The sequence below is a fragment of the Vanellus vanellus genome, assembly GCF_965231255.1.
Source record: "Vanellus vanellus genome assembly, chromosome: 7".
In the NCBI taxonomy this organism is placed as follows: domain Eukaryota; kingdom Metazoa; phylum Chordata; class Aves; order Charadriiformes; family Charadriidae; genus Vanellus; species Vanellus vanellus.
Window position 1 is genome coordinate 18517271 of NC_138912.1, and position 23738 is coordinate 18541008.

At 35.3% G+C, this 23738-nt stretch overlaps 1 protein-coding gene across 2 annotated transcripts in view; it reads left to right on the top strand.

Annotated features, from left to right (window-relative positions):
- The window catches only part of EXOC6 (exocyst complex component 6), a gene marked incomplete at its 5' end in the record, with an annotated part of 96090 nt that overhangs the window by 28420 nt on the left and 43932 nt on the right, over positions 1 to 23738 (top strand). For both annotated transcript variants that reach the window (XM_082486183.1, XM_082486182.1), the window contains 12 exons: positions 3690 to 3894; positions 4888 to 5043; positions 6041 to 6109; positions 9673 to 9756; positions 9850 to 9896; positions 10279 to 10399; positions 12368 to 12439; positions 13105 to 13202; positions 14343 to 14448; positions 16441 to 16550; positions 17591 to 17702; positions 18506 to 18640. In XM_082486183.1, the coding sequence (XP_082342309.1) occupies positions 3690 to 3894; positions 4888 to 5043; positions 6041 to 6109; positions 9673 to 9756; positions 9850 to 9896; positions 10279 to 10399; positions 12368 to 12439; positions 13105 to 13202; positions 14343 to 14448; positions 16441 to 16550; positions 17591 to 17702; positions 18506 to 18640 (1315 nt within the window). The remainder of the gene's footprint in view (positions 1 to 3689; positions 3895 to 4887; positions 5044 to 6040; positions 6110 to 9672; positions 9757 to 9849; positions 9897 to 10278; positions 10400 to 12367; positions 12440 to 13104; positions 13203 to 14342; positions 14449 to 16440; positions 16551 to 17590; positions 17703 to 18505; positions 18641 to 23738) is intronic.

Genomic DNA, 23738 nt, shown 5'->3' on the forward strand with positions numbered 1-23738 from the left:
TTTACTCTGAGGGAAACACAAAAGTAGGAGAAGAAAACTATTTTTTCTTTGTAAATCAAATTTGTCCTTAATTGAAATAGAATGGGAATTTTAAGGTTATTGTCTCCCCTCTTGTTTTTTTTCAGCAGGAAATTTTGGGGCATGACTATGTTTCTTTACTCAAACAACTTGTCTACAAATGCGTTATTGTCAGTAAAGTTCACAGCCTTTGAGTTCATCTTGCTCCTGTCCTATGCAGCTTCTTGACTGCTGTAGTTTAACTTGATGGGGCTTTTTTAGTAAATTACAGTATTTCTATTAATTGCCTTCAAATGACAGTCTGCTGATAAAAATCTTAAAAATTCTCTGTCATTTAAAACGTAACTTAATGTGTACTCTAACATAACTTTATGTACTCTGAAGTAATGGTCACTTTCTTTTTCTTTTGGATTTTTTTTTGTTGATATTTCAAATTCTAATTCAGACCTGACTACTCTGTGTCTGGGACTTGGATGTTTTGTAAAATGCCAGCTAAATTTTAGAATAAGGTGATGTAAAATACTAATATTAATCTTCTGAGGTTTTTTATTGTTTTTTTTGTTTGTTTGTTTGTTTGTTTGTGTTTTTTTTTTTTTCCAGTCCTGCTTCGTGCTGGTTTTTGAAGTTTTCATTTTTATAGTTTGGAGGTGTTAGTAAAATCCATCTAACAGTTTTCTGGTTCTGATCACAGTGGATGAGTTCTGGATAGTCTTTATCATATGGATGAGTTCCATATGATGGATCAGTTCTGGATAGTCTTTATCATATGACCTCTATTGGGGTTTCAAGCTTGTGTCTTCAATTTCAAAGCTTACATCATAAATTTTGCATTGGGGAACATATTCTTACAAGATTAGCTCAGAATAATAGACAGAGGACTGCTATATTTATATGAAAAAAATAGCATTGAAGATACTTCTTTAACTCGTTTGTAGCCAAATAGTCAATCTTTACCTTATATGATTGATGGGAACTAATAATACTGTTGTAAAAATCTTCAGCATTGGGTTGAATCTATGGAATGTTTTTAAAGCAAAATATACAAATACATCATTCCGTGAAATGAGATGCGAAACTTTTTAGTTTAAATCCTGACCTGCAAATGACCTTCAAATTAATAAGACTTCAGTGTTTTATCAGAACAGATGTTAAAAGGGCAAGGTCCAGAGCTCCATATATATATAATTAGTAAGGGACTCTAGAATGGATTTAAAATGGATTATGTTAATTCTGATCTTAGAGACAGCAGTCAAAAACCTTCCAGATGAACTAACAGTGTTCTGATAAGCTGATCCGTATAATTTAAATAAAAACCTTTTATACAATTTTGATGCTATTATGGTTTTATTCACCAGAAGTCTCACCATGTGGCACTCTTGGTCATTTACTATTTAAAAAAACAAAACCCACACATATAAAACCCCCAGACCCCTTCTTATCTGCAACATTCCCGTTGCCTTATGTATATTTTATGTAAACTAAGTATATAATAAACAAAAGCTCCTAATTTACACTTGAAACCTTTTTATTTGCAGTCTCCTGAAAGCAGTTGTGTTCTGGAATAAAAGAGAAGATTTTTCCCATCTTCCGGCTGTGCTGAACTGTCAGCTTAGAAATATCTTGATTGAGAAAATTCAAAACAATGTGTTTATTTCAGAATGGAACAAAAAGTTATGACTGAAGTATTAATGATTTGTTATTGCTTGTCTACAGAAGGGGAGCCAGCAGCTTGAATTGTATTTCAGTTTTACTTGCTACATCTACAAAGTAATATCCAGAAGCAAAAGAACTGGAAAGGACACTTTTCCAGGTTTGCTTCAACAGTTGAAGGGACTTTGCTCATATTCAGCTTTTCCCTTTCAAAATGATTTGGTAATTTTCCAATACTGATTGTGTAGGACTTTCATGAAGAAAAGGGAAGTAAGGTTATAATACAAAAAGCTAAAAATGGGCTAAGGATGTACTCTGTATTTGTGGAAAGAAAGGGTTGGAACTAACAGCGGGTTAACTCAGTCTGATCTCAGTTTTTCTGCTTTTCCTGTTCAAGGCCAACCTAGAAGGCATCGGTTCATGTTATTCTGTTATAATAGACCAAAGTAAATGCATTTTTCTGAAAGCCTCCTAGGCTGAGTGGCTGGTAAGAACACTGCATAAAGGAAAGTTATTGTCACATCTACAACTAATTGCTGTCCTATTCATGTTTAACCTGTCTGCTGCAACTCTATTTAAGATGTTGACATCACAGATTTGTTGATCATGGTGTTTCTGTTTATTGCCGCCTTAGTGTAGCTGTCTGTCCCAGAATTGGCCCACTTCATCTTTTCAATAAAGTAAAAATTTTCACAAGCATTTTGCCTTAGGATTCTGTGTGACATTTGAAAATATAATAGAGAAGGGTATCGACTTCAGGAACAGGGATATAGGAGCCTGACTCAGCTCTGAATCGCCTCCTTGAGGTGATTATAAGAGGAAGCATGGAAAAACAGTTTCCCTCAATTTAAATTTCCTTCTTTAAATGTTTCCCTAAATCAGCTGAAAGCATCAAAGTTTTGCTTATGTGCTGCAGGCGTGAAGTTGAGAAATGGTTTTAGCAAGTAAGTCTTGGCCCCACAACCCCTGTAATCTATGAGAGAACTGAGACCGAAGATAGGTAAATAACTGTAGTAGTAAATAGAGTTGATGTCTCGGTATTTGATAGCTTTCTGTTGTCAAAATTGTTTGAGTCTTTATTTTTTTATTTTATTTTGCAGTTAATTCACTTTTTATGCTTAGTTTTAACTCGAGTATTTCTTTAAACTCATTGTCCCTTATGTAAAATTTCACAACATAGTTACAAATGTACTGTACAGCATCTGCATAGTGTATGGACATGAGAGGAAGGATTTCTTGGTGTTTTGGTTTTTCCCCCTCTCAGGCCATATCTTCCATATTTCTGCTACAGCCTGTAGGCTAACAGGACCTGGAAGAACAGAGAAAATTACTGAGTCTTTCTGGGTTTTGTTGTTTTAAAACCCTCTGACCTCAATGCTTGTTGAAAGTCATTGTTTTCTTGGTATACTTGATATACTGTATTTTGTCAGAAGAGTAAATAGATTCATGATTTACAGCAAAATACGGTACTGTTTGAGATAAATGTATACGTGTCTTTTCCAGCTGAGAATGGTGGAAGGAGGGTGGGTGTGGATGTGTGGATGCTCATGTATACCTAAAGAAGGCAGATACACACAGGCACACTTTTCTGAGATATTTTTTTTCATTGTTTGGTGCATATACTGCGCTGTTGGGTGGTTGGCAATTTATGTTTCAGAAAAAAGAACTCATAAAAAACCCTGATAAATTCAATCTAGGAGGGATGTTAATTGTTATGACTTTAGTGCCTTCATTCTGCAAGATGCTCTATGTGGTGTTAGGAATCTATTGATCAGAACAGCTAATACCATAGGAGCCTACTTAAAATTTTTACTTCATTGAGTCACTCTGACACTTCACTGTTTTTTTCCAAACTAAAGATTTATATGGTTGACCTTAATGTTTCTTAATTTTTCTAAGAACGTAGTAATTTCATTATATATATATTGATTGTGTGTATCATATTGATATCCTATACTTGATAAAGTATTTTATTAAAATTTTATAAGAAGCTTCATAATTTGATTTTAATCTCTTTGTAGGTACTATTCTGCTTTAAAAACAATGGAACAGCTAGAAAATCTGTATCTTCCTAGAGTTAGCCAATACCGTTTTTGCCAGATAATGATAGAAAATCTTCCAAAACTGCGTGAAGAAATAAAAGAAATATCCATGTCAGATCTCAAGGATTTCTTAGAGAGTATTCGAAAGCATTCTGACAGAATTGGGGAAACTGCCATGAAGCAGGTAAGTCGATCTAACAGGATGACTTCAGTCCTGTTATCTGCTGAAAACAGCAGTGTCGATAGTCTCAGGTTAGCCCAAAAGATTTGTCTAAGGATTAGAGTCATCACATAGACCTTTGAGTAAAGGTGGAGAGCAGCAGCTACTACACCAAAACAAAGAGCAGCCCATCTGTCAAGCCAGCAAGGATAAATAAGACTAAAGGAAATGTTGAGGTAACTGCCTAGTCCTTTCTAAAGTACTACTGATACAGAGCATGGCAATGGCATATTACCCTCTAGAGAGGGCACACTACAGAGGGCAGAGGATGAGAGCCAGGATGAGACTGGGACAGCTGGAGCCCTTGCCCGTTCCATCACAAAATAATCTGCCACTTCAGAGCACTGGTACTGAGCAAGCTTTGAAACAGTTAATGCTTTTAAAATTTATTTGGAAAGCAAGTAAAGTTTTCATTTGGCTTTTTGTTGGGCAGAGTTCAGGTTGGGTTGCCATTTTGTTATCTAAGGTTGTAAAATGCCACATTGATTATTATAAATGAAACTTGATCGCAAGATTATACTGTGCTGCTTTGTTGCATTTCTTTCAATAGTAAAGACAATATAGCGCATTTGGTTTCTGCAGCTCACTGCTCACTGAGGCTTAACTGAAGACAGCAAAAAAATAGCTGGAAACTGTGATAACTGTACTTCATTTAAATATTTATTCTATGTTTGCCCTTCATGATCAGGAAAACTACAGATTACTTTTTAATTTCTTTCTGTCTTTAAAATTGCATTCTGGGGATTAGGGAAAAATTATGCAGAAATTTGCTATTGAACTAATTTATCATCCCAAATCGATTAAGGACAAAATCATCAGTGGAGGCTGAGAACACACATCTTGCAGTTATATTGATGTGTGTTCAATAGCACCACCTGTTTTTCATGTCATATCATATACTCATCAGTGATGAAATTTGCATTACATCCCTCTTTATTGGTACTACTTTTAAAACAGGCACAGCAGCAGAAAACCTTTAGTACCGCTCTTCAGAAGCAGAATAATGTAAACTATGGTCGGAATATGCATTTAGTTAGAAGCAGAATTTTGGAATCCAAGAATGAAATTACATTGAAGCGCACGTTTGAAGAAGATGATGAACATGAAGAAGAGGTAACTTTATACTAATCTTATAAATAAGTCTTATTTAAAGTGATTTTTGTAGGTTTATTGAACAAAACTTGCAGTATGCTGTAGATGGTCAAAGTTAGGAAGGACCAGAGAACACCTTCAAGGGACACTACTCTAGATCAGTGTTTTAAGGGGAGAAAATAGTGCCAAAATATTATTTGTATTAACGTTAGCTTTAGCGTCATGTTTGGGGACATTCAAACTTGCAATTATTGTGGAATTCACTTGCATTTTACATTATACAGTACCTGCCCACTGTAAATTATACATGACCCACTGGAATATTCTGCTATTGCTAAAGCCAGCATTTCTGTGTTGAGGATTTTAGCTTGTGCTGGAACTCTTTCAGCTATCGAATACTTAGTATTCATAAGTTGCATAAACCAGCAAGTATTTAGGCCTTTAAATCTGGTGCTCTGAAAACACAGTGAAAGGAGTCTGGTCCTGTAGCACAGATAAAATCTAGTACTGTAATACAGAGGGAGGGGAGAGTCAAGCAATTAATTTAGAACCCATCCATTTTTGGGTCCTGAAATAAATGGCAAAAAGACTAATGCAGTTACTTTTCAAGTCATTAGCAAACTCCATCTACCATTTTCTATTAAAACAGTAGGTTTAGTAGCCATAAAACCTGTCAACAGAGTTGGCTTTTGCTGATCCTGATTTGGTCATGCTTCTGTATTCAACCCCAATGTATTTCCATATTCATCTGAACTTTAGATTCATCATTCTACTAACTTCACACTCTCCTGAACTACTAATTCTTCCCTAAATATTCAAGCTTTTAAGGAACCAAGTTGAGCAGCTGTAAAACTAAGGGCACTAAAACAGAATTTAAATGGAAGGGATAATTTCTTACCAGTAAGATGTCTCACAAAGTATTTATTAAGTGGACAAGTTCTGCTGGTAATGTATCACATTTTGTAGATTATATGATTTTTATGCTTTATAAGTTTTTTTTTCCCCTTTTCTTCTTCAGATTTTAACTGCTCAAGATCTTGTAGACTTTTCTCCAGTCTATAGATGTTTGCACATCTACTCAGTTTTGGTATGTATTAAGCTGACTTCAAAAAGATGTTTTACTTTTTGAAGTTGAATCTTCATTTTCTTATTTTTCATATGCTAATAGTTCCCAAGCAAACATACTGCTTCTGGTAGTAGTAGTTCTCAATGAACCAGCGAAGATGGGTAGAGCATGGATACTCAGGGCATAACTGCATGTTTTAGTTTGTATGCATAATAAAGGACACACAGGAAGACATTAATTACCTAAGTGTGCTTAAGAATATATGTAGAAGGTGCATGTCTGCCTCATTAGTGGTATCAACACTTTTTTGCAGTTCCCCCAACTGTTCCATGTTACCCAAATGTTTGGGGGGATATGATCAATTTTTAAAAACCTAGAAATATTCAGTCTGAATCTTGTGGAAATCAGAATAGTAGAGCAAAATGGCAAGCAAAAACTGGAGATTGTGACAGACTGTGGTCAGGCAGATTAGATTAGATTCAGTGGCAGAGACACAATAGCCCGTTTTAGCTGCTGTAAATAGAATGCACAAGCTAACAAGGACAAAAACTTTTTGGGGGAAACTTGGTAACAAATTATTTATTATTTTCTCACCTTTCCTATGTCTCAGTTACTTTCAAAGTCAGCTCACTTATAGAATAAATATCAAGGGCATATAGATGAAGTACTTTTAAGTATTGCTAATCCTACAATCTCAGCTGGAACTGGCTTCAAGCATTCAGGCTGGGTTATCTTCTTTCTATGGAACCCTTGCAGCTGTGTAACGTGAAAGTTTATGTCTTGAAGTAATGTTTAAAGTGTTATTTCACTGTTTGTTTGGGTTTTTTTAAAAAAAGTAATCCAAACAAAAGCATCAGTAATTACATTAGTAATTATTCATCTCAATGAAAAGAACAGGAGGGACAGAAAGACAGGCTGCCAGAACTATTAAAAAAGAGTGGACCATTTCTTTTTACAGAGGAAATAAGTGTGAAATAACATAAGAAAGAATGTGTAAATTTAAATATACCAGTGGACATAATTGTCTTATTCTTTCTTTAGCATAATAAAAGAACAGGAAGTAAAATTTATAGGTGACCTTTAAAAGAAATATGTGATTATGTTCTTTATTTTGACAAGGATCCTGATGTTGGATCATTGACCCAAGGATATGCTCTTTGGGTTTGCACAGAAAGTTTTCCAGCTTCCAAATTTACTGGAGACAGAAAACAACTTGGAACGCTCTCTGATATCAAAGGCCCTTAGTCCCTTAGAAAAAAGGGTTGTTGATGTCTTCAGAATGGGGCTTCTGTTTTTCCTCCCAACATCATCTAATTAATAAGCCATGGTAGCATTATCAAGAGTTGCGCGTTAACCACTTCTTGGAGACCTTCTCATTTACCTCCTGTTCTAATACGACTTTTGGAGTGTAGGTAGCTTCATAATGATGGCAAAAGAGGGGAGTTGATACCAGGTGTCTGTCTGTTGCATTTCTGTATCAAGGACTTATCTCACAGCAAATGTCACCTTCTTAGTGAATTCTCTCTCTGCTACAAAGCTGTAGAAAATATTCTGGTTTTATGCAGGACAAGTGTTTTCTACTCTCTTTCATATTTAAGAAGAAAGCAGTATTTTATATACCTCAGAATACTACATAGCTTGTGATTGCAAGATACGTACGCACCAAACAGACTGTATTTATTGGCAAATAACCTTTCTTTAGACTAGAAACTTCTGGACAATATATATAAAGAGCCTTTTTTTAGCCTATATATTATGTGAGATGCTGTATATTTGGATGTGGCTTTGAGCAACCTGGTCTAGTGGAAGGTGTCCCGGCCCAGAGCAGTGGGGTTGGAACTAGATGATTTTTAAGGTCCCTTCTGACTGAAACCATTCTATGATTCTATATTACTTAAATTCTGCTGAAAACATGCTTGATCCCTTTGGCCTGTAATGTTACGTTTTAACTAAATGCTATATAGCAGTATAGAATAAATATAACTACAGTGTGAAACAACACTTGATACATGAGCAATATTCCTGGAATGTATAAGTCAGTGTGAACTGATTTATTATTTCTATTGATATAAACTCATGAACCTTTGGAAGCTGGGCAAAACAAATGCATTGCTTCGATATATTTTATCTTGCCTTTCCTTTGCTTATTCAGTGAGTGAATCATCAGGGTTGTTGCTGTATTCTGCTGACTGCTTTAGAACATCTGTTTAAAATACTTGTTATGCCCGAATTGCTGATCTTGCTTGCATAGGATAGTGTGGTCTATAAATAATCATGAGATATTTAACATCTCAATTTTTGGTGTGGATTTGAGAACAGCAGCTACTCTCTTTCACTTGAGAAGCTTGTGTCAGGACTGAGTAGAGATTTGGCATTGGAAGTAGAATTCGGTAATGGCTTTGTGCATCTGAAAACTGCATTGAATATTTGGGCTGGAGGTGAATGGTTAGTATGTCTGATCAGGATGAGTTAGTACAAATTACAGCACACTAAAGTTCTACTGGAACAGAAAGTGTTCTGATAAATTCACATCTCAGTTTCAAGTGGGTTTTTGTTTTTAAGCCAAGTCTCTTTTCTTTACTTTTAGATTTTTGTTAGGTTATCGGTATTTCTAAATATGAGGAGATATTCATTATGAACTTATAATAAAGAAAGTTTAAATGTAGTATTTTATCTTATAAAGGAGTTAGGTAAGTAATGCTGACTTCGTAGTATAGAATCTCTGTAATAATTTGATTTCAAGATTTTTGGAAGTCCAAGTAATGGAATTCTAAATAGCACTGGCCTAATAATAGGCTTATGAGGTAAAGACAAACCTTTAAAATGCGAAGCTGCTTTATTCTGCTTGCATATAAATTACATTGCGTTCAGTAGGTAGATGAGTCAATGTAGCACTGATTTCAAATGGGCAGATGGTTTCTACTGAATGGTCATCTTAATGAGATGGCTAAGATGTCACTTGAATTCCTCACAATATAATCATTAGGCACAGAGGGTATTGTATCTTCGAGGACTGTGATAGGAGAAAAATCCAAATCCACAGTCATTATATTTACCAATTCCAAAGAGAATAAGTCTTTAAATAAATCTCATGTGTTTTTTTTTCTCAGGCAAAGCTAATGCAGGCAGTGTTCGGATGTATCATATATTCAGAAACATTTTTGTAACTTAACTTTACAATGCAGTTAGTTTCTTGAATAACCTAGAGAAGCATTTTAGGAGACAATGAGTTTCCGTTATAGAGTCATAGGTAATATGTCTTGTCTATAAATATTAATATACTTTGAAAGCTGTAGTTTAAAGACATAAATATTGCTTAAAATGTGTAATATTGTTTGAAAAATGTAGGCACATGAGGAGTGTTTTTATTTACAGTACATTCTGTAGGCTACTTTAAGAAAAAAAAAAGATAATTTCTGCATTTTTCACGCATGCAAAACTGCTGGTGTCAGCTCGAGGGCTACATGTGGAAAAAATGCAAAATATGTAGCTTCGTTTAAAAGAAATCTACCCTTAATTTAAAGAAGTGTCTTTTTTTATACTGAGACAATGCTCTTATTTTAGCTACTTTTGTCTTGTTTTAGGGTGATGGAGAAATATTTGAAAATTACTACAGAAAACAAAGAAGGAAACAAGCAAGATTAGTTCTGCAGCCACAGTCAAGCATGGTAACCAATACGTTTGTTTTTGCACTGACTTGGGTTGTACCTAATACTTAGTGGTATTTTTATTCCTAAACTTGTTTTCTTTTTCACTAAAAGCATGAAACAGTAGAAGGCTATAGAAGATACTTCAGTCAAATTGTAGGGTAAGTTTTCGAAACAGAGATTTATTTCAGTTTTACTATATTGATTCTTAATTCACATTCTGTTCTCCCATTGTCCAAAAATTTTCTTCTGCAAGATTCAGTTTCTGCACAAATCATGTGAGTGGTTGTTCTTGGATCTAAGCGGAGAAGAGCATCCAGATCCTACCAGTACGGTGCCCCACAAGGACCCTCCAGCAACCTGGGCTCCAGCTGGCATGAAACAAACTTTTCACATTTTGGCTTCACGCTGGGCAAAGCAGAACACCAAACCTAACAAAGTGTCACTGCTCAAGTGGGGAAGGGTTTGACTATGCTTGTGTGTGAAAGAGTAGAATTTGCTCTAATATTAGAAAACAATAATTCAAGCATTATTTTGTTTTAGTTTCTTTGTAGTAGAAGACCACATTTTACATGTAACCCAAGGATTGGTTACTAGAACATATACCGATGAACTCTGGAACATGGCCCTTTCCAAGATCATTGCTGTTCTTAGAACACATTCAGTAAGTGAGAAGTCTTGTCAGTATTGCAGTTTAAATCCTCTTACTTCAGAGTTCTGTATATTTGAAGCTGGGATAGTAACAAAGTGAAAAATTACACCTCTCTCATGTTTTCTTTTCCTTGTGATTAAAAATTGCTCAGATTTGGGAGGGAGCCTGCCAAGCTTTTGTTTTTCCCAACAGTATCAGGCTGTGATCCGCAGCCATGGGCTATTTGCATAATCCTCCACTGATTTACAACTCACTGGGTCTTCCAAACCTTCTCTTAGTCCAGCAGTTTAGAATATGCAGAGTTAATCTGCTGTTATTATTGCAATCCTTCCTCATTAGTCTCAACTGACCTCTTCATTAGATCAGATTGAATAGTTCAGCACTGAAAACACCACCAGGAAATAGTTCCTAATTATCATTCCAAATGCTGTGTTTCCAAAATAAACTCCACCAGCAAAACCCTTGGAGCTATCTCTTCAATGCTATAGTAGTAATATGTTTATGTTGAGGTAAAGGTATTAGAAAAAATCTTCACAGATGTTAGAATGTAATTCTGTATCAACTGAGTATTTCAGTATATTCAAAGTGTGTCTCCTAAAGTTACTTTTCTACCTGAACTCCAATGATGCTGAATAGGTGCATGCTATTTCTTATTTCTCTGTGAAAACTAACGGAATACCATTGTTCACTCAGACTGACTGATAGTAAATTGCTTCAGAGTTTTTACTATTGGTACAACTTTTACTATTGAAAAAAAATAGGAGAGTTTTATTCTTCCCTTTTTAATGTTTGTTAGAAGCAGTTCCTTTATGCAATGTGATTTTTATTTTTAATACAATTGATCTTTAATTCAAGGAATATTTTACATTTCATATATACTGAGGAAAAACGGGGAAAATGTTCAGATTGCAACTATAGTTTTATCGTAGGCCCTTTACTGATCAGGAGTACATGAGATGTTCTCATACTTTTTAATTCATTTTAGAGGATTGGGGTAAATTGTGATATATTCAGCAATTTTAAGCTAAATATTTTGCAAGTTAATTGGCTGCATATTTATACACCTATGTAAGAATATGGTAACTTAAGGAGTAAAAGTAATGTAATGTCTAAAGAACTCTGTCTTGTCATGTAGTTGATCACTGTTTCTTCTCAAAATGCATAACTCCCATCAAAACCAATTCTATCGCAGTCTCCGTCTAACATTATCCAAGTACAGACTAATGTTTAGTGTATGTTGTCATGTGAGGTATTTTAAACCAAACCCATACTTTATTAAGGGCTTTTTACTAAGAGTAAAAATTAAAGAAACGTGAAACAGGTGTATATAGTCTCTAATCAATACTATATTCTCATGCTGCTTTAAATTATTTTAATATAAATTTTTTTCTACTTTATCCAGTATTGCAAATAATGAAGCTGAGGTGAAAACCTTAGTTGTATGACTCCACACCTCTGAAAATCACATTTCAGTCATCTAGCAGAGTAAATAAATTAATGTCTTGACTTTTTACCATCAAATTTGTAATTTTAATTTATTTAGAAAGCATTTTGTAGTGTTTTCCCCATACACAGTTAGCACTAGTTAGACCTAGGCATAGTGTTTGAAAGAACGTCCTGTGGAAACCTCTCTGATGTTAATTTAGCAAAGCGTTTTGATGCGTGCTTGTGTTCCACTAAAATAAATGTAATTTTCTGATTTTGAATCTTAGTACAACATACTGATATTGATTGAATCTCATATTTTAGTGTACTTTTTCTGAGCTTTTGTACTACTGATAGTTCATGTAAAAATTTAACAAATACTTTTATGTAGCTGGACTAAGTGAAGACAAGTGAGTCTAAGTTGTTTTTTACTAAGGCAGTCAGTCAGGTAAAGGGATAAGGCTGGAGAGTTTAACCTTCTGTGCTAATACTCTTTGGAAACTTAGGTCCCATATTTCAAATCCTTATAACAAAACCAGATTTTCTCACTTTCAGTCATATTGCAGTGATCCCGACCTTGTTCTGGAACTGAAGAACCTCATTGTAGTATTTGCTGATACCTTGCAGGTACATATTATGTTAGTAATTTAACTGAAATTCCTAGAGTTGTATTTTTCCTTTAGGTGAGTAAGTGCAATACTTTGGGTTTTCCCGAATCATATATATTAATCAAGAACAAAATTACACAGTAATATTTTAAAAATATATATATTTCTTGCCTTGGTTCCTCCTTTTCAGTATTATCAATTTAATGTATGCATTCTGGGCTATCCAGCTAACATCCAGTTATTCATAAATGCGCAAAATTAATGTTAGCTTTGTAATTTGTGTACATTTTTGTCTTTTATAAGTGTCTGTCTTACTTTAGCAAGAATAGCATTCCAGTTATGATTAACTCTTTAGCTAAAAGTCCAAATGAACATCATGGGCAAGTATTCTTGCAATATTTAACAGATTGAAAAAAAGATTAGTTATATGCATAAATAGCAAGTTAAAATGAAATAGAGAAATGGGTTTCAAGCGGAAATGTGTCCCAAAAGCATAGGATAAATTCTTTGGTAAGAGTTTAATATATAATCTTCTAATTGTAGTGGTGTGTTTAAAGCACTGTAATTTGTTTTATCCAAGTGGCAAGATTGAGTAGTGTCTCCTGTCAGAGTCCTGAAGTGATGTGATACGAATTGGGTGTATTAGTTCTTGAATTATCCACCCTTTTTATTTTTACACCTTAGGGATATGGTTTTCCTGTGAACCGACTATTTGATCTTTTATTTGAGATAAGAGACCAGTACAATGAAACACTTCTTAAAAAGTGGTCTGGACTGTTCAGGTTAGTATTTCAAAATAATTGTGCCTTTTGTATTACATCTATTGTTTTTGTCTAACTGCAGGGGGTTTTGACGGAGTTGAAATTCTGGAAGAATTTATTAATTCAGTATTGTGTATGAATTTCGGGTTGGGTAGGACTAAGATATTCCTCACATGTAACTAATATTTAGGAAAAGAGCCATTCAGTACTGCTTCTGTAGTTAGTAGAGAGAGGGAAGGTTTCCAATGGGACACTATTGGAGAAACACGCAGGAGAGAGACATCTGGTTTTCTTCATTAGGAACCTAATAACTCTAGGCTATTGCAATAGGTCATTAGATTCCTAATTTGGGTTGTCTTAATGTTTACAGTTAGTTGATGTGCATATGTCCCTGACAGACTACTGACATTGCCAGTATGTCTTCAATTTTTTTTTTAGTGCAAATTGGCTTCCACCTATTCTTTGGAATCATTTAGTTGAGTAAATTGTAAACCCAGGAACCCAGCAACCTGAGACTGTACTCCAAAGCCTGTTTGCAGATAGGGTGTGGTGTCTAAATGTGCACAAATTGTTTACCATAAAATATGTTACATTGTATTGCCGAAAACCTTAAAATGAAATTGACGACTTAAGGTTCTCAAGCTCTGCAGGCTCCTAGTATGGTCATTTAACTAGTAGAAAAGTCCAGTGGGCACTTAACGCTGTGGCCATGCGCCTAATTGAAGTTTTCTGAATCACCTCTGTTAACTCTATGTAGCTGTGGTACGTTAAGTGAGACACTCTGAATATCTGCTATACTGTAGGCAAAGTGTAGGCTACCGTAATTAATAAGTGTCTCATATGGATTACCCTGGAGTAGACTAGTTAATCTAAAGTTCCTTTGCTGTATTATGCTTTGAGTCATATATACTAAAACATTTTCAGCTATTTTTTTCTCTGTGATTAGACACAGTATAAAGAGTTAGCATATACAAGGTACTTTCACATTGATCTAAAAATAGTTTGGATGTCTGAAATTATGATGATTACAGCTTATAACTTTTTGAAGCTGTGCATATAAGTGTGGTAGTAAAATTTATATTCATTTACATGTTTTAACACTGCAGAATATTGCAAATAAGTTATATGTTCTAAATTTTTTTCACTTTACTAATTCACCAGGGATATTTTTGAAGCAGACAACTACAGCCCTATTCCTGTAGCAAATGAAGAGGAATACAAAATAGTTATAAGCAAATTTCCTTTTCAAGATCCAGAACTTGACAAGGTAAGGAAAAGTTTTATGTTATTGAAGTTTGTCAAAATCCAATTAAGGACACTTGGGACAGTAATGATTTTTATAATTAAAAAGCAATTAAAATTTGAAAAGCTAGGTAGATTAAGAGGCTAAATCACCTTCTTTGTGTGTAATTATCTAGTCATAAATAAATATGAAAATTAAAGCTTCAGTCATTTGCTCTGATGCTTGAGTGAATAATGAAACCCATTGTTTTGTAAATAAATTAATAATACACTTTAATTGATACAGTCTTTATGTAATTATAATACAGTCTGTCTTTAATTAGTTAAATTTTGTTGCAACTCACTGGGTTTAGTAACTCATAGTATAGTATATGCTGCAGTATTGCAAAAATATCTGCTAGCCTCTCTCACTCTCTCTGATATATCAGCATGAATGTGTGGACGTTACTTGTATAGGCATGTGTGGTTACATCTATGTATGATCAATACAAAGCTTTGGCTCTTATTTCACTAGAAGGGAAATGTATTCTCTGTACCCAACAATCTTGATTTCGGTTTATGACACAGAGGGGGATTTCTATTTCATAGTGCGCAGCACTTTTTGTAGATATTTTATGGGCAGAATCTCACTGATGCTTAGTTTAGTTGAGTTCAACCAAGTGTAGCAAAGGGGCAGAAGTTTCAAAGATCACTGAGTTCATAGAATTTTGTCAACTCGGCAGTGGGATAGAGGAGAAAGAATCATTAAGTATCCTTGCTGAAAGAAAGAGTGCAGTGTTACCTTATAAGTTATTAGATAGCAGGGAATCCATGTGGAGGGAAAATTTTATAAATGCTCCAACATCGCTTCTATTGGTTGCTGTTTATAATCTCATCCACTTCACCTCTCTGTTGTTGCCTCAGGCTATAAAGCACTGGGAGGTCCTATTGGGTGGCTTAATTTCATCTACATTTTGAAGTTTAAAAAAAAAATTAAAAATAGATGTGTAATTTCAGACTAGTCGCTGAAGGAGCCTGTGTAGTTGGTAGAAAGTAATAGATACCCCAGAGGGCTAATTTCATTTGATGCATCTCTGGTGCCTTTAACAGATTAAGGGGAATTTCACCTTTGAAAATGTCTCTTTCTCTCCATTTAGTATAAAAAGAGACAAACGTGAGTGAGTGTTCATTTTGAACTGTAGGTTAGGATGAATCACCCTCACATTTTACAGGTAAGTTTATCATAGGAGTTGTTTGCTGCACATTGGGCAGACTTATGAACAGAACCTACTAGAAATTTAACATAGCAAATCCAATCTGACTGGACAAAACTATGTACAAAATTATGTATTCAATGCAGAAATATCTATTTGGTATGTGTAGATTTAATTGAATGTATTTCTTTTTGTCCTCCCAAATGCGATATCAGCTTTTAAATTAAAGTAAAAAGCATGAATATATTCTTACAGACTACTGGTATTTCCCACGTGTTAATCCAAATTGTTGAAATTAATTTAAACTGCTTTAGTGTTGTGAGCCATTGAGAGAAAATAAATATATGATAGTACATATACATGCCTAAACATACTCAAGATGCTTTGAAAATCCCAGATGTATTGAACATCTCAAACTTTTTTTTTTTTCACTGCTTGCTTTGGCAAAAAAAATGTTTGCATTTTGAACCTCTCATCCCACTTACATCTCTCTCATTCATTCACATTAGAAGTGGTTTGAGACCTGTTTTTTAATGTGTGTTTGGAAATTGCTATCTACAGAGGGATCTCAAATTACATAAAGTCTCGCAACTTTATTGTAATTTAAATAAGTGATAAAGTTCTGTTCTGCTTATAAACTATTTAAACAGATGTAGAAGTCAGTCCAACACATATGACTGTTTGTATTTGATGAAAACCAGAAGCGTTTAAGATAGATTAAAATATTGATAGTGTTAAGTGGCTTTCTAATTGTTGCATTTAATACCAAACTTTTCTTAGAATCAGTTTCAAGTGTATGATAGTATTATGTTTTATTTTCACAGCAATCCTTTCCAAAGAAGCTTCCAATGTCTCAGTCAGTGCCTCAGATTTATATCCAGGTTAAGGAATTTATTTATGCAAGCCTTAAGTTTTCAGAGTCACTTCACCGCAGGTAAGCTTAAAGTATCAGGAATGGGGACTGTAAGGTAACCTATAACTTCCAGGTGACCTAAAAATATATACTAAATTGAAAATATATTTTCCTGTGTACTTGCTAGTTGTGCTTGTTCTGTAATTTACGTATAATTTACATACACAATTCATTATATTTAATCTATGATTCCCAATGCTATGGCATGTATTTCATATGTGTGTATATAAGTTGTATACAATATGTGTATGTCTGTATGGGTGAAGGTAGTTTGGCATGATAAGCAGTCTAAAACACTGCTGAGGTTTTTTAAACAGTATTGACTGGTTTGAATAATCCAGAGATTTTATTTATTTAACAAAGCATGTAAGATTTGAAAAATATACTTTGGTACTGACCATTTCGGAAATAATTGCATAGCATACCTGATTAGTTTGAGCAGTCTTTGCTTCTCAGTGCTTTCGGTTTCCTTAGCATTGATTTCTCAAGCAACAAAACATGCTGTCTGCATGCTCATTCCCTCTTCCATCCCACCTTTTTCTGATGGAAAACATCACAATTCTCCCATTTCCTTTCCTGTCGTGGCCTTCAAAAGCTTAGTTTCAATTACAAAAAATAACATTCATAGATCTGAAGTATGGAAGGTATTTGTGGCGGGTCACCCACTTCTGCACTGTTAAAGATGTAAAAGACTCGCTTTCACACATTCTTAATTGGTACTGTTTATAATTTACACATACTAATGAGCACATGTTGACCTCCTCAGTAACTCATTAAAACCCACAAATTACTGTTTCCCAACTGCTGTGTCAATAAACATGTCCAAAATATATCTATATAGAGATATATGAAAAGGGTTTGCTTCAGTGTTGAAGTTCAGTTGATGGATAATTTGGATGTTCTGTGTGTTAGAACACAGAAGACTTGGAGCAACCAGAAATTAAATGAACATGGGGAATTCTTAACATGAAAAGTTCCTTTGCAGGGAAAAAATAAAAATAGCAGGTTTTACTGTTAAAGTATTATCATGTACAGCATAGTTATAAACATTCTTTTTTCAGCTCAACAGAAATAGATGATATGCTCAGAAAATCTACAAATTTGCTGCTTACAAGAACTCTAAGTAGTTGTTTACAGAACCTAATTAAGAAACCTCATATAGGTTTAACCGAGGTAAGTTTTAAAACACATATTCAAAACTGTGTTTTTCAATAACAATTAGTGCTAAAACTAGTTTTGTGGATGTAGATATACCATGGTATTAAGATTTGTGTAAGAAAAACAAGTAGTGTTTGCTTTGAAATTGAAAATTTAAAGAGGTGAAAAATGAAGTATAAGAAGCATCAATATCTGTTACATAAATAGCAACAATACAGTTTTGGGTCTAGTTGGAAGCATATTTACACAGGGATGCCTTTTGAGAGAGAGGTGACAATGAAAAAGTTCTGTCTCCTGTATGATAAACAGAGATTTGCAAGAAATAAGCCAAAGACTCTTAATTCTTTGGTTGCATGCAGAGCATGGTTCATGTTTTCTGCTCCTGTCTAGCAATTAGTAGTACGTTGTTGAGTTTCTTTTTCTTCCTATAAAAAAAAAAAAGGGAGTAGGGGGAAGAAAATCTCCCTCACATGAAATGTTTCAGAGTAAACCTACCAGATCAAGAAATCTAAAATCTCAAGTTTCTCTCTAACACACGAAACTTTTTCTATAGTAATTGCAATTAAAATATTTTAGTAGGTTTGTGCATGTTGTTTCTTCATCAGGACTGTCTGCAGTCTTCATTTTTAAAATGTAAACTGTAGTATTACTCCTCAGTGGTATTTGAAAGCAAACTTGGAAACTAACTGGTAATAGGTGGTAGCCTGAAATACTGTAATTGCTAGCAGTGCTGTTGCTGAATGAACTAACCATTTACAAAATCAAGTGACAATGGGTGATACAAAAAGGATTTTTAGAAGAATTTTTTTCTCTTGTAGCTTGTTCAAATCATCATCAACACAACACACCTGGAACAAGCCTGTAAATACCTTGAGGATTTTATATCTAACATTACAAATATTTCACAAGTGACTGTTCACACTGCAAGACTTTATGGACTTTCTACGTTTAAGGTATGGTATATGTCATCCATTATATGACTATGTCTGAAAAGTTACTTAAAAATCACTATAAATGAAGCATTTTAAAACAAAAGGGGGTGAGGGCAAAGCTGCACGCTTTTTCATTTTTGACTCTAAACCAATTCTGAACTGTAAGAATTCAATTGTAACACTGACAGATAAACACTGATTTTAATATTATCAGTATGATCCGAAATATGTCAGTAAATGAGAAACATCAATATTGTCTTTCAGATGCATCTTTTATTGTTATGAAATGACAAAGCAAAGCTTAACTGCACTAGAAGCTTTCAATAAATTAAGCTCCTGTTTGTGTAACATCTCCCCTTTCTGAATGAAATTGAGCAAACCAGCTAGTTTTATTTAAAGCGTTTCTATTATTTATTTGTTTTTATTCTACAATAGAAGTATTTTGTAGTTTATTTTCAAATTGTGTAATTTGGTAATATAAAAGAAGTATTACTAATGTGCTGCAAAGCATAAATTATTCAATTCTCTTTTTAGAATTCGTATTTTATTTACATGTCCTTTACATACATAATAATACTTGTTAAAATGATCACTGGGAGCTTGACTGTTTCTAACATATGGCAACTGCTTATCTGCATAAGCTGTATTTTCTCTGTCATTTTTCAGAAATGGCAGAAGTACTTAAGTTTATATCTCAAAAAATTAAAGTAAATCATAGGTGATGCATACTCAGCATAGACAATTGTACTTTCAACAGTTAGCATGGCAACATTTGTAAGTCATTTAGGATAAAATAATCCTAAAATAAAAAATGTTGTAATTTTCTTTCTATATATGGCTCCTAATCTCATTTGTAGGTGAAGTTCTTGTACTTGTTATTGCATTTGTCTATACAAAAATACTGAAGGATTTTGCAAAGAGGAAACTAAAGCAAAAATACCAAGTGACTTGTATAGTCACATCTGATGTCCTTGGCAGAGCAAAACCCATACCCTCATCTGTGAAGTCTCTCTCTGTATTAGTCAAAAGGCCTTAGCCCTTTTTCAGTCGTAAGGCAGACACGTGTGGTGTTAATGAGAAACCTGCATTTAAAAATGAATCTGCTGAATACAACTTATACACATAATGTCAGGTAACTCAAGATCACTGAGATTTATCCCTAAAATAAATTAGTCAAAATTCTGATCCTTGCTGAGGCAGTTTTATGTCATAATGGTAAGCTCTAAAACAAGATCCAACAGCTGGACTAGCTATGCTGAGTGCAAAGATGGTTTGGTCACTCAATGGCCCTACACCAGAAGTCCTCCTGCGCTGTGGCGCTGGTGTAGAAATGCTTGGAGATCCTTTGTGCTCTGGTGGGGGTTGGGTGCCAGGTACTTCTTTCAAGCACCAGTTGGTTGTGTACATTGAAGAACCAAATTTTCATATTCATATACATAAAATATGTATATAAAATGAAATATAAAATTATTTCATTGACTGAGTCTGTCTCAGTAGCTTTTTTGGTTTAGAACAGAAGCAAATGTGTGTGCTTGGGGTGTGTGTTGGAGTTTTCTTTCTGTGGTGGGTTGACCCTGGCTGGATGCCCCTCCTCTGTCACTCCCCTCCTCAGCCGGACAGAGGAGAGAAAATATAATCAAAGGTTTGTGGGTCGAGATAAGGACAGGGAGACATCATTCAGCAATTACTGTCATGAGCAAAACAGGCTCAACTTGGGGAAAATCAATCAGAGAAGGGTAATAAGAAATAAAACCAGATCTTAAAAACACCTTCCCCCCACCCCTCCCTTCTTCATGGGCTCAACTTCACTCCCAGTTTTCTCTACCTCCTTCCCCCAAGCAGCACAGGGGGACGGGGAATGGGGGTTGTGGTCAGTTCATCACACGTCTCTGCCACTCCTTGCTCCTCAGGGGGAGGACTCCTCACACTCTTCCCCTGCTGCAGCATGGGGTCCCTCCTGTGGGATACAGTCCTCCACGAACTTCTCCAACATGAGTCCTTCCCATGGGCTGCAGTTCTTCATCTGCTCCAGCGTGGGCCCTTTCCACAGGGTGCAGTCCTTCAGGAACAGACTGCTCCAGTGTGGGTCCCCCACAGGGTCACAAACCAGTAGACCTGCTCCAGTGTGGATTCCTCTCTCCACATGGCCACAGGTCCTGCTAGGAGCCGGCTCCAACGTGGGCCTCCCATGGCATCACAGCCTCCTTTGGGCATCTACCTGCTCCAGCGTGGGGTCCTCCATGGGCTGCAGGTGGATATCTGCTCCACTGTTAACCTCCATGGGCAGCAGGGGGACAGACTTGCCTCACCGTGATCTTCACCATGGCCTGCAGGAGAATCTCTGCTCCAGGGCCTGGAGCACCTCCTCCCTCTCTGACATTGGTGTCTGCAGAGTTGTTGCTCTCACGTATTTTCACTGCTCTCTCCAGCTGCAGTTGCTGTTGCACAGCAGCTTTTTTCCCCTTCTTAAATATGTTATCCCAGAGACGCTACCACTGTCACTGGTGGGCTCGGCCTTGGCCAGCAGTGGGTCCATCTTGGAGCCAGCTGGCATGGGCCCTATCAGACATAGGGGAAGCTTCTAGCAATCTCTCACAGAAGCCACCCCTGTAGCCCCCCCAACTACCAAAACCTTGCCACGCAAACCCAATACGCTTTCTGAAGAAAACATTCCCATGGAAGAATAATCTTGTATAGGTTACCTTGTGCCGTCAATTCAGCCAGTGCATTGCCTTCTTATTCACTTGGGGCTTCTATACAGAAATTTTTGAAAGAGAAACAAAACAAAACAAAGAGTTATCAGGGATTCCAAAGCAGCTGCAACTTGAACTTTAGGTATTTGGGATTTTTTCAGCATACACTGAAACAAAGGAGGGTGATTTCTTGTATTTATGGGATAAAGAGGACTAATCCTATTGAGTTCTGTTTTCTGTACATTTTTTCTCTTGATGCAATACGTAGTCTATCCTATTATATTATCCCCTCTGGCATAGGTGTTAAAAGGTGGGTGAGGTGGAATAAGACATCATCATTGCAAGACACTTCATACTTACAGTTGATTGCCAACAATTTTCCCATTAACTGTCATTTGTTTTGCTAAGAATTTAATGAATAAGGCAAGACAGAAAGGTTCTGGCCTAGCCGCTGTAGTTAGGTTACCATTGCCATACCAGTAGTTTTACTAATTTTGCCCTATCCTTAAGATCTAGGCTGCCTAGTTTGCTTGTTGTGTACCGATGGTGCATGTGTGTCTTTGAATATCTACAGATATTTTCCTGTAAGGTCAATCCATAATCGTTTTAACATTCAAACAAAACACTTAATGCAGTCATAGTCTTTGATTTCATTAAGAGGTAAGATGTTCTTTATCCTTGAATTTAATTTAATAAATGCAGTTGAAAGTTTGCATTGTATTTTGTGCTGATTGCTTATGGTGTAAGCTATGTTTAACTATCCTATAAACGATCTAAGTTCTATAGGAGGGAATCACAGAATATTATATCTGTGTTTAGTGAGCTTAGTAACTATGCACTTTCGAAAAATACAGAATGAATGCAGACAAACATGTTAGAATTTTTTTTATGGTTTCTGTCCTGTCTCTTTCCCTGGAGAACTCGTTAGCACAACATTCTCCACTTATAGTAGAAAATTCTTTTCTCGTTAATCCCTCTTTTTTTTCCTCTCTGTTTTAATGAAAAACTTCTTGCAGTTTCCCAACTGGGCCCTCACAAAGTTTGGTATTTTCTACTGTTATTAAATTCATCTCCTGGTGGCAAATCATGTCACCTCCGTTCTTTCTGAGTGGTCAAAAATCTCCTTTTATTAGCAGCATTGACCACATTTTCATTCCATGAGGTCATCTTATAAGTACATCTACACTATTTTTTTTAATAGAAGCCTTCAGACCTATTTCATGGCTACCATTTTAGAGGGCTGTTTTTCTCATTTTATTTTTGTGTATAAGATCTCATTTTAAGATGTGCTTTGAACTCTCCAAGCATTGTTTCACATGGGTGGAAATTAAAAAAAAAAAAAAAAAAAACAAAAACACACCCAAAACTCGTTTCATTTTATCAGATTAAAAATTGCGTTACTTTCAATATTTATAACCACATTTTCCAGCTTTGGATGACCATTGTTTTCCTTTGTTTAAATCAACAGTCGCACTAAGCATAAATAGGGAATTTTAGGGAATTGTACTTTGATATTTATACACGACAGGCCACATGCTTCCTTGCTTCCTCCTGAAGTGCCTCACAGCCTGGGGCCTGACTGAAGACTAAATTCAACACACTCAATGTGATGCCACCTTTAAGCTCTGATCATTTTGATTTTTTTCTTTTTTCTTTTTACCTTTCTTATTTACACCTTTCTGAAGTGCCATGTTTTTGGACTGCTTTCTCCCAGAGGAAACTAGCAGTGGGAATTTCATCCACTTTTATGTGGCTCCAGTATATCTAGCCTATTTTCATTCTCTAAAAACCTTCAGCAACTGACCAGTTCACTTTAAATCAAATGTCTTACTTGAATTATTTCTCAAGATCTGTGAAGAAAGTTTTGTGTTGAGCCCAAGTTAGAACATAGAATTTATTGACTATCTTTAAACTCCAGGCTGGCAAAAGCATGCCTTTCCAGCAAGATACACCTTATCAAGCATCTGTACATAGATCCCATTGCATCTAAGAGAATGTCCCCTAAACAAATAAGGCAGATAGATAACATTGTAAAATCACTTCACAGTAAATGCTAGACATTACCTCTTTACTGTCCCAAAAAGTAGAATCTGGATGGTGGCAGAACAAAAAGTAGGAGTGTGTGAAGAAGTAGAGCAGAAGAGTGCTCTGAATCATGGTATATGATGATCAGGATATTTAAAGGAGAATGAAAAATGATGCGTATTCTTCAGATGTGCAGCTTTAAGACATTAATTACGTAAAAATCATAATGATTTCTGGACCTCTAGGCATAACAGATAAAGTGATTAGTTTCTTTTATTGTTTTCTTTGGAAAAGAGGTCAAATAAACTTTGTGTCAAGGTTCATAAATTTGTAAGGATGAATTAAGGGTGATTGTTGTGAAGAGAGTAAAGCAATTGTTTACTTTCCAAATTCAAATTAAT